At 36.3% G+C, this 12422-nt stretch overlaps 1 protein-coding gene across 1 annotated transcript in view; it reads right to left on the minus strand.

Annotated features, from left to right (window-relative positions):
- GALNT7 (UDP-N-acetyl-alpha-D-galactosamine:polypeptide N-acetylgalactosaminyltransferase 7 (GalNAc-T7)) overlaps window positions 1–12422 on the minus strand; it is a 196191-nt gene that overhangs the window by 41062 nt on the left and 142707 nt on the right. The window contains exon 3 of the mRNA XM_006864524.1: window positions 2353–2519. Coding sequence (XP_006864586.1) covers window positions 2353–2519 — 167 coding nt within the window. The remainder of the gene's footprint in view (window positions 1–2352; window positions 2520–12422) is intronic.

A 12422-nucleotide genomic window follows, 5' to 3' on the forward strand; every position in this document is an offset into this window, starting at 1 on the left:
AAAAATGCTTGGTTAAAAACAGTGATTAGTTGCACAAAGATGAAAGGAAGAAGAAATAGGCCATATTTATGTGTGTGTTTTTTTCCATGCTAATATGCTATGTGTACAAATAGAATATTTAGTCATGTTCTTGAGAAAACCACAGAGCTTTAACTAGTTATCTAGACTATAAGAGTTCTAAATTAAGTTCTGGGTGAAGCTTTTATAAGTCACAATGTTTAATATAGATTTCTTATGCTGCCCATGATCTGTCTTTATTTCTAACAGTATATTCAGTGGTATCACTATTTATAAACAGAAATTCTTTGTAAACTTTCTTTGCCAAAAAACAAACATCCTGTTGTTATTGATCAGTCTGGGCTCTTTGGTCAATTTTCAAAGGTTTCAATTTACTTTTGTGACAAGTAAAGGAGAATAAATGAAAATCCAGACTTGAGTCTGTACAATGAACATTCTTAGTTAGCATACTGATTATGGGTTTGAGCTGCAGCGTTATCTATCTTTTGATATTTATGTGATTTAGAAGATAAATTCAGCTTATTATAATGTATATACTTAAAGAAAGAAATTATAAATTAACCTAAAAAAACCCTGTAGTTATCTGGAAAATACTTGCTGTCTTGCCAAATTGAACCAAGAGTAGTGGATGTCTCCCTAATGCTAAAATAGTTGGCCTCTTAGAAATAATAATAATAAACAGATATTTTGCTATTATTCAATATCCTAAATCAAATTTAGAACAATATAAGTCTTAATAAATGCTTTCTATTATAAATAAAAATAATCCATGGTTCTGTTAAAATGAAATAAAATCATCATTTAAAATGCTTAATAGAGGCTAAGGAGTCCTGGGGTGTGGCACTGTGGGTTAAGGCACCAGACGGCAAAGTTGGCTTGAACCGCAAAGTCAGCAGTTCAGGCTCATCAGCCGCTACTTGGAAACCCTATACAAGGTCATTATGGGTCAGAACTGACTCGAAGGTACTTAACAACAACAGTATAGGCTATAACATAAGTACATATCCTTCAGTTTGACAACATGGATGGAGCTTTAGGTGTCATGGCAATATACATGCAATTGCATTTTTTAACCTTTCAATAAATTACTTACATGACAACAATTTTACAAAATACTACGCTCTCAAAACTGGTATTGTTGTTAAGTGCCATCAAGTCAGTTCCAATCACAGTGATCCTGTGTAGGGTTGCCAAGGAGCAGCTGGTGAGTTTGAACCACCAAACTTGAGATCCAAACTGACCTTTCAGTCTGGTGCATTGTCCCACAGTGTAAGACAATGGCTAAATACACAGACTGATGAGTTTATGTACTTGGTTAGTAATTACTAGCTTTGCAATTGTTGGTAAGTTACTTAGCATCTCTGAGCCTCCTGTGTGGAGATAATGATAATCCCCAAACTACTGTCCTGAGATTGTCTATAAGCCATAAACCTTAAACCAAACTATCCTCTGATGTGTTCTTAAAATCAAACAACAGTTTGGCTTAATTAGTAAAGAATGTCTGCCTTGAGTCAATGAATTGTACATGTAGAAATAAATGACTTGGTATATGTTCAATGTGCATATTTTCAACAACAACAAAAATAAATTATTTTTTGGTATAATTCAATAACTCTATATAACGGTTATAAAAATAATTATCATTTGTATAAGGTTATTGTCAGAGTCCTGGAGTAGTACTGTAGGATATGCACTAGGCTGCTAACTGAAAGGTTAGGACTCCAAATCCAACAGCCACTCCTTGGAAACCCTATACAGGGTCACTATGATTCGGAACCGACTTGACAGCACTTAACTACAACAAGGTTACTGTCAGGCTCAAACAAATAAATTTATATACAATGCTTGATAAATGCCAACTTATTCTTAACAAACTACTAATAAAAACCAGTTTCCATTGAGCCAATTTTAATTCATTAGTATCCCATTTGTCCAGAATTTGTTCATAGAATTTTTATGGCTGTGATCGTTCAGAAGTAGATGGTCATACTTTCCTTCTAAGTATCTATGGGTTGACTTGAACCTTCGCTCTGGTTAGTAACCGCACATAAACTGTTCACCTAATTGTTCAAAACTATTAACAGATGTGAATTACTAATGACAAAAGACTAATTAGGAGTCCTGGTGTGATATTGCAGTACAATGCAATGGACCACAAAGTCATTTTGAGCCACAAGGTCGGCAGTTCAAACCCACCAGCTACTCGTCACTATGAGTTGGAACCAACTTGATGACACTTAACAACAACAATAACAAAGATTATTTTGAAAAATATTTTTGCAATTACTAATAATTAACTTATTTTGAAGAAAAAGTCCATTCTATAGCCATTACCTTTATTACTGAAATCATCAATTAACACAATTTCTGCTAAATATTTCCTTGGAGTCCTTTTAATTACACTGTGGACTGTTCTCATGAGGGTTGACCATCCTTCATTATGGAAGACAATGACAACACTGGAAGTCAGCAGGTTTTCATCATAATGCCAATATTTGCATCTGCAAAAGGAAAATTTAATCATAATTACTAGATAATCTCTAATCTTTGTTCTGAGTTTATTATGATTATGTTTTCTGATTAGATTAAGTATTACTGATTTAACTAAGTTAATGACATACAACCATTTTCATTTTAACAGAAACAACCAGCTGAACAGAGAGGGTACAAATGAAGTTACCCCTAGACAAAGGTGCTTCCTATCCAACTGGTACTTACCTTATGATAAACAGAACTAATTTGTAAATTTATGTTTCTCAGTGGGGGATACTTAAATTATTTACAACTCTCAGGGTTTTCTTTTTTTTTTTCATGACTTAGATCTCAATATACTGGACTTTTAATAAACAACATCATCATAAACAGAAAAAAGATTTAAATTATCAAGGATTTCCTTTCACCTGGATCTACAATCAACACTCATGGAAGCAGCAATCAAGAAATCAAAGGATGCTGAAATTAGAGAGAAGAAGAAAGGCTGGCTGGTCTGAAGTTTAGGGAGCTGTGTGAACTCCTGAGCTCACAGGCACTGACATAGCCACTGGGGGTTAGAGCTGAGAGTGAAGTGAGTGAAGTGCAGAGAGGCGTGTGTGAACTCCCAAACTTGCAGCTAGTACCCATTTGACCTAGCTTGGATGGTTAGCTGACCAGAACTTGACCAGATGAAGATAAGTAATGTGAGTAAGTGTAAATTGCTACAATTTGATGAACTGGATCTTTGTTTATGGATGCAGTGGCACAAAATTCCAACTGAAATGGAAGGATTCTTCATATCAAGGATTAAGTTTGTTTTCTCAGTGCACTGGGTTGATGGAAACAGGCAATTTAGGCATTGTCTATCAAAAATGGGGGGCCAAAAAAAGGGGGGTTATGAAGGCATGAAGTGGCTGGCTTACAAGCTTTCATGAGTGTGCTCAGTTTTCCCTCTTTCCAGATGGATCTGATGAAAGGGGATGGAGGATGATGCTGACAGGATTTTATGACTGAACGGTAAGTAACTGTTAGCAGGATTAATTGAGATAGTCACAACTGTAATTATAGAAGATGTGTAACTAAAAGTGGAGAGTAGTTAATCTTTCATGTCAGGAATGGAGGATCCCAGGATCATCAAGAAGGAAGAGATGTGTGCAGCATGAGATCCTACCTAGAAAAGTGGCTACAGCAGAGACAGTGGCAGACGCAATGGTATGGAGAGATAGATAGCACAACTGTGGACTCTAAAGCCATGGATTGAGAAAGGTTGTGTGCTTGCAGGCAAGAGACTGGCTTGCAAAATGTGCCCTTTGGGTATTTAAATACATACATATTTTTTCTTTTGTATGTATACCTCAAATATTTTTACTTTGTTGATTTGTGAAAAATAAGATGTAAAAGGGAAACCAGAGAGGAAGCAGGGTAACTGCTGTTGCAGGGAGGACTTTGTAATCATTTAAATGAAACACAATGTGTGACTGGTTGAAAGTAAAGTTGATAATCTTGTCTGTTAACCATCATCACTCAATTCACAATAAAAAGTATAAAAAAAGAGAAATCCAAGGATATATTACATTAAGCTTATCTGCTGCTTAAAGAACTCTTTAAACTGTTAAAGAGGAAAGGTAGCACTTTGAGGACTAAGGTACACCTAACCCAAGCCCTGGGATTTTCAGTCATTTCATATGTATGTGAAAGCAGAACAATGAATAAGAAAACCAAAGAACAGATGCCTTTGAATTATTGGTTGATGAAAAATACCGAATGCACCTTGGATGGGCAGTCAAACATACAAATCTGTCTTAGAAGAAGTACAGTCAGAATGCTCATTAGAAGTGATGATAGCGAGACTTCATTTCACATACTTTGGATATGTTATGAGGAAGAACTAGTCCCTGGAGAAAGACATCATGTTTGGTAAAGTAGAGGGTCAGAAAAAAAAGAGAAAAACACTCCATGAGATGGACTTACACAGTGGTTGAAACAATGGCTCTAACAGGAATGACTGTAAGGCTGGTGCAGCACTGTATTTTCATGTGGTTACTATGAGTCAGAACACATGCAACAGCACCTAACAATAGATTTCAGTTTATTTTCCTTTTTGAAACAAGCTTTTAGTGCAAGGGAGTTACTTCACTTACTCTGAATAAACCACTATGTTGGAAAGATATTCAGTCTCATATGGCTAAAATATTCTGGAAACCAAACAGACTGACCTGAAGTATATTTAGCAGACATTCAGAAATTTACTGTTGAATGAATAAGCAACATTCTAATATTGTTTAGAGCTATTAGACTGCATGAAGAAGGATCTGTACTCTACACAAACTTATTTGAAATAGGAATGAAGTTGCCATAAATATTTTCCTAATTAGAAAGAAACCCCAAACCAAAACTAAAACCAAATCAGTTGCTACTGAGTGGATCCCAACTCATAGAGAGCCCACGTGTCTGAGGAGAACTGTACTCCATAGGGCTTTCAATGGTAGAGTTTTTGGAAGTAGATGGCATTTCTTCAGAGATGCCTCTGAGTGAACTTGAACCTTCAACTTTTGTTTAGCAGCCAAGTGAGTTAAACATATGTACAATTGAGACTCCAAAACCAAAAACAATGAAGACCAACCTTATACAGACCACGAGGCACAGTTTTTTGAGCTTCATAGAAACACACTATGAGTACACAGAGTACAAACATTCACACATACACATTTATCTTTTATTTTTTCTGATTGGCTACAGAAGAATAAATAGTATGAACAAGATAGACTAATGAGAATGATTAGACACCCATGTTCTTTCTGCAGGCATTAGTTTTCAGAGTTTACATTTGGAGCTCATTGTTAAATGCCATTGAGTTGGTTCTGACCCACCGTGACCCTGTCACTTCCTTAATCAGGAGCCCTGGTAGTATAGTGGATTATGTGTTGGGCTACTAACTGAAAGGTAATCATTTCAAATTTACCAGTTGCTCTGTGGAAGAAAGATGAGGCTTTTTGTTCCCATAAAGGTTTACAGCCTTGAAAACTCTGTAGTGGGTCGCTATGAGCCAGAACTGACTTGGTGGCACACAACCACCGCCACCACCTCCTTAATAAGTGGAAGGGAAGGGATTTTGGTTTTGTACTCACCCAATCGTATGAGAAAGATTTTTTTTTTAATACCAAAAGCTTTTCATGAAGCAGTAAGTAAGCTAGTACCAAAGATGAAACTAAAATTTAAACCAAGATTTGTTGTTGTTATGTGCTGTGCAGTCGGTTCCGACTCATAGCGACCCTGTACAGGGTTTCCAAGGCTGTAAATCTTGACGGGAGCAGAAAGCCTCATCTTTCTCCCTTGGAGCAGTTGGTAGTTTCGAACTGCTGACCCTGAGATTAGCAGCCCGATTTGTAACCACTACGCTACCAGAGCTACTAAACCAAAATATATAGATGCAATAATTAACATTATCAGCTTGATCAAATACAAATATTTAGGAGAGTAATCATACTAATGAAAGGGCCTGAACCAATTAAGTATGGAAACAATCCTTTCTCCAGGTACTTATTGCCCTTTCAAAATTGGTGAAAATTTTCTATGTTCTTAAGGGTTATTTTTATAGAAAAGCACCCTGGGATTTTAAATCTATTTAATCTTACTTCTTGTATTTGGATGTTCTCATTAAATATCTATTCTGTACCCACTAAGCCCTATGCTCTGAGCTAGACACTAGAGCTATAGTATCAAATAAGACAAAATGAAGCCCACAATATTAAAAGAGAGGCATGCAGTGAAACTTCGTACTTTTCCTGATTGTTATCAGTGAGCAAAATGTAGAGTGCATATGACAAGTAGAACGCAGCCTTGAACATATGATCAAAAAGGCATCTTGTTGACATCAAGGTGAGACCAGAATGATGATTTTAAAAAAGTACTAAGACCAAAGAAGTGGAAAGGGAGTGAATGTTGATTGTATAGCCAAGTAAAATGATGTCTTTGATAACTTCAATCTTTACTCCATTTATCATGATGTTACTTATTGCTCCAGTGGGGAGGATTTTTGTTTTCTTTATATTGAATTGCAATCCATCCCAAAAGCTGAGGTCTTTAATCTTCATCAGTAAGTATTTTAAGTTCTTTTTGCTTCCAGCAAGCAAAGCTGCATCATCTGCATACTGAAAATTAATAAATCTGCGTAGTGGTTACGAATCAGGTTGTGAATCTCAAGGTCAGCAGTTCGAAACTACTAGCTGTTCCATGGGAGAAAGATGAGGCTTTCTGCTCCTGTAAAGATTTATAGCCTCGGAAACCCTGTACAGGGTCGCTATGAGTCAGAACCGACTCCACGGCACATAACAACAACAGTCTTAATGCCACATTCTTTTTCATATAATCTAACTTCTCAGATTATTTGCTTGGTATACAAATTGAATAAGTAGGTTGAAAGGCTACAACTCTGATTTTACCTACAATACCTTTCCTGATTTTAAACCATTCAGTATCCCATTGTTCAATTCTAACAATTGCCTGTTGGTCTATGTACAGCTTCCTCATGAGCACAATGAAGTATCCTGGAATATACATTCTTTGCAATGTCACCCATGGTTTATCACGAGCTACATAGCTGAAAGCCTTTACATAGTCAATAAAGCACACAAACAAATTTCTGGTTTCTTTGCTTTCAGTCAAGAGCCATCTGACATCAGCAATATCCCTAGTTTCAATCCCACTTCTGAATCCAGCTTCAATTTCTGGCAGTTCTCTGTCAATTTACTTTTGCAATCATTTAAAAATTATTTTCAGCAGAATTTTACTTGCATGTGATATTAATGATATTTTAGATGAGGTATTGGGGTAAACTTCCCTTCTTTTATATAATTTCTCTGACTCTTCTAGCAGAGAATCTGTAGTAACAATTTTTATTTTAAAAAGGCCATGTGAAATAAGAATGATACATTTTAAAAAATGGGTAGGTCTTCTTATACATGATTTACTAATTCCTGCTCTCTGGCATTTCAGAGCTTAAGTTATATTAAGTAATAATAATAACCCCTGCTCTGATCTCAAATGTTCATATCCACATTACAGACTTGAAAAAATGATTAAAGCTATATAGAGAGTTATTCTTTGAATAATTTTACAAAATATTTCACGGTTGCTGTGAGGGTCAGGTTCTTGGTATTAGAAGAAAAGTATGAGAATAAATAATCTTCACAGCAGCTTATTTGTAATTTAACTTATATTCTTTCTTTACCAGCTATGGTTTTTCTTTTTTTAAAAAACATTTATAGTTAACCATGTATTCAGATTTTAGTCTTAATGGATAAATACAATCTAATTCAGAAGCTATGAAAAACTTGCACTTTTAAAGTTGCAACTGTCTGCGATCTATATATGCTATGATTAATATAATGTTTTGTAGGGTAGTACTCTATGTTTGTATGTGGAAGTTATTCATCTTGACCTTTTTAAAAGTTGCATCTCACTTCTATTTAATTCACTGAGAATATCAAGAGATCACAGTGGCTCTACTCTGTAAGATAAGATTACTGAACTGTGAATCATAAAGTCAGTAGTTCTAATCCACCAGCAATTCCTTGGGAGAAAGATGAGGCTTTCTGTTCCTGCAAATATCTAAAGCCTTAGAAATCCTATACAGGATCACTATGAATCGGAACCAACTAGATGGCGCTTAACAACAATAAACAAGAAGTCATTTTGGATTTTCTTGTAAACCATCTAAATCTAATGGGGAAGATTCTTTAGGCATAGAAAAAAAAAAATCCTCAATTTGGAAAATTGTTTTTCCTAACTATTCACTTTTATTTTTAAATAAATTGAGACTCTAAACCTCCTTTGTTCATTCCCATGACAAAAGGAAGTGGAAAAATGCTTACAATTCACATAGAACAGTGCTGACAGCCAAGAGTTGAATAAATCAGTAATACAAATGTAAAATTTTACTTAGCATTCAGAAACCAATATACATTTTCAATGAAAGTAAATTATCACAGTTAAACCTAATCACTCATGTTCAACAGATTGAGAAGAATGGATTTCATCCAAGTAAATAGTTTCTATGCACTTTAGTTGAAATAAGAACAGGAACTGTGGTAGATTTTATTCCTTACAGTATTATCGCACAAAGTGTATTAAAGAATCTAGCCTCAAATGAAATGTAAAGATCAACTACCCAGCTATCTGGATGCGTTCCATTTGTCAATGTATTCTCAGGAAAGACTGCTATAATAATTCAACACAGACTAGACAACATACGGGGAAACACTGCAGCCCTTAGTTTGCATATAATTAATTCCTCTATAAGCACAATCTAAAACTGCACTGGCATGGTTTATTATTATTTTTTGGCAACAATGATCATATTGCTGGTTCACAAATCCCCAGAACTTTTTACCTCAAATTACTGCTGAGTTCAATATTTCTCCTTCTGTATTTTTGCATTTGAACTCAGTATAAAATGCCATATCTTAGGCTGGGTTTTCCAGAAAAGCAAAATTAGTGAACACACACATGCACACACAGAAAGAAAGAGAGAGAGGTTGATTTCTTTCAAGGAAATAATTTGCACGGTTGATGACAAACCAGATAAGAGGATCCAAAGACAGGAAGAGCCTTGCCAGAGCAGGCAGAGATGATACACCAGGCCACACTCCCAAGGAAACTCTCTTTCCATGAATCACGCCCTCCTGTAAGCTGAGACTTAAATTATGCCCCATATTAACCCTGTTTCAACATGTTGTCATTGTTATGTGCCATCATGTCAATGCTGATTCATAGCGACCCTATGTATAACAGAAGGTAACATTGCCCATCCTTGCCTAACATTGCCTGCACCATCCTTGCAATTGATGCTACGTTGCAGCCACTGTGTCAATTCATTTACTGAGGGTCTTCCTCTTTTTCGCTGACCCTCTATTTTGCCAAGCACGATGTCTTTCTCCAGGGACTGGTCCTACTTGGCAATACATGCAAAGTACGTGAGAAGAAATCTCACTATTCTCATTTCAAAGGAGCATTCTGGCTGTACTTCCAATACAAATTTGTTCTTCTGGCAGTCTATGGTATATTCAATATTCTTTACCAATACCATAATTCAAAGACATTGTTGCTTAGCTTTCTTATGCATTTGAAGCAATTGAAAATATCATGGCTTGGGTTGGTGGTGGTTATGTACCGTGGAGTCAGTTCTGACTCATAGCGACCCTATACAGGGTTTCCGAGGCTGTAAATCTTTACGGGAGCAGAAAGCCTCATCTTTCTGACCTTAAGGTTCGCAGCCTGATTTGTAACCACTACACTACCAGAGCTCCTTATGGCTTGGGTTAGGGTACCTTAATCTACAAAGTGACACTTTTGCTTCTTAACACATTTAAGAGATATTTTACAGCAGATTTGACCAATGCAATACAACTTTTGATTTCCTGAGTGCTACTTCCATGGGCATTGATTATGGATCCAAGTAAAAGGAAATCTGTGAAAACTTCATTTTTTTTTTGGTGTTTATCATGATGTTGCTTATTGGTCTTTTATGAGGATTTTGGGTTAGGATTTACAACATGTAAAATGGAGGTTAAGTACATCAGATAACAAAATGAAAAATTCCCACACAATACTGGGAATCATGGTTTAACCAATTTGACACATAACATTAACCATCACATTTCATCTTTGTGGAGTGATATGGTGTGGTGTGGTGCTACAGGTTAATGTGCTGGACTGCAAGGTCAGTTTGAACTGCTAGTTGGCAGTTCAAACTCACCAGCCATTCATTAGAAACCCTATGCAGGGTCGCTATGAGTTGGAACTGACTCAATGGCACTTAACAACATTATGTTTATGCTTACTGTATCTTTATATCTTTGGTTTCCTACACATGCTCCAGCAAGTCGTCTGTATTCAATGATTTTATGGGTGAATTTATCTGTTCTTCCTAGGTTACTATGCTGAAAACTGGATTCATATGATTTCTATCTCTTCATCCACTGTTTAAATGAATGAACATGAAAAGGTCAAATATTGTGCTTTAAAGCTATTCCTGAGAGGTTGATATCACTCCATTCATCAATTGCATCTAACTGTACTATTATTCACACTCCATTACTTTATCTTGTCCTCAGGGATCTAAAGACTTTACTCAAATATCCTGCTAAAATCAAGACATATTAGGTACGTCTCCTGGTCCACTAGTGTAAACTTATGTCTTCTTTTAGATGCAATTGAGTTTGGTCTGACTCCTTTTCATACACTAATGCTGGCATCCAGTGACTACTTTTAGTATTCATAAGTGATCTACTTTAGTATTTATAAATGATCTCCCCTAGTATCCTGGTATGGCATTGTGGGATCAGCGCTGGACTTTGAACCACAAGATCGGCAGTTCAAACCCACCAGCTGCTCCTCGGAAACCCTAGACATAGTCACTATGAGTCAGAACCAACTAGATGGTGCTGAACAGCAACAACTAGTATCTTACTGTGTATCAATGTCAGATTATCAGAGCCAAATTTTCCTCTCACTTTTTGAAAATGAACAATATTTCTCACCTCAAATTTCCTAAAATCTCATCTCTTCACTGTACCTCTGGATTACATCGTCTCAAACTAATTTACAAGTTCTTCAACATCCTAATAGCATAATCAATATATTCTTGAAGGCTTTAACAAATTTATCACACTCTTGAAGTGATTTCTTATTTATTATCCTTGTACTTAATTCCTTAACACGTTGATTATGTGACTTTCAATAATCGGATCATCCTATAGATAGCTAAGAAGGAAACAACAACAAAAGCACGTCTATTTTTCTCATGTTAAAACCACATAATATGTCCTAGTTAGCTGCCTATTCTCTGCTTTTTATTTTATTCCAAACAGATTTTGAAAGTTACAGTTTTCTTTTGGTGGTGGGTGGTAGTGGGAATGCATGTCTGGAAGGAATATCTCTTTAATCTCACAGCCCTGCTGTGGTCCCTTCTTTAACTGGTTCAGAAGAATGGACAAGCAGTGAACATTATGTTCAACATAAGCAGATTAGAGTCATTCCCCTGGAATATAGGCTTCTGAGACTAGGTAATTTCTATGACGTTCTTGAATGGAATGATCTCCTAAGGAAATAGCTGGACAATAGCAGCCATTTCCATGAAGAAGCAGATAAAGAGAAAAGTAGACATGAGAGCCCATGTACCTCCAGAGAGACAGAGTATGTGACTTTGATTTTCAAATTTTCAACTTCTAGTTTTAAATCTTCCATGAAGATCAGGTATACTTTCTAACTTTGACATCTGTGGCATGCTTTTGTATCATTTCAACTGTTAAACAACTACTCCATTCTTTTATTAAGATCAATAGTTGGGTCTTGAAAAATTTCCAAGCATATCATCTTTCTGGATAAAACTATGTAAATGAAAAAGCATTGTTGCTAACAATAAACTTTGTTTTGGAGTATCCTGTACGGTACCAAAGTTGGAAGGCAAGAACTCAAAGCAAACATGGAATGGGTTGGCCAAATATGGCCAACAGGGTGTTTTAGCTCATCATGTCTATGGTTTCTATCAGGCTTACCTCTTCTAATCAGCTCCATCTAAATAAAGAACAAGTTGCAAGAACAAACAAGATGGCGGATTGGGTAGAGGTTCAGTGAGGAGCTCTGTCAGCAATAACACAGAGTATAAGACCAATCAGGCTCAGGGGATGGTGCCAGAACTCTGAACCACAAATAAAGGAATATTTAGAAGGTTGGAAGGCTTATAGCTAGGGGAATTTGTAGCAGAAGCAAGAAATCCATTGGTTTCTCAGTCAAAACACTCAGCTTCTCCCGGAGCCGCCATCCTGGGAGAGACCAAGCTGGGGGAAGGATCAGAGCAGCCATGGATGTCTGACAGAACAGCGGAGATAAAGGTGTGGACGTTCTTTTTTTGTATCTGTTCATTGGTCTCT

The sequence above is a fragment of the Chrysochloris asiatica genome, unplaced genomic scaffold (assembly GCF_000296735.1).
Source record: "Chrysochloris asiatica unplaced genomic scaffold, ChrAsi1.0 scaffold00066, whole genome shotgun sequence".
In the NCBI taxonomy this organism is placed as follows: Eukaryota; Metazoa; Chordata; class Mammalia; order Afrosoricida; family Chrysochloridae; genus Chrysochloris; species Chrysochloris asiatica.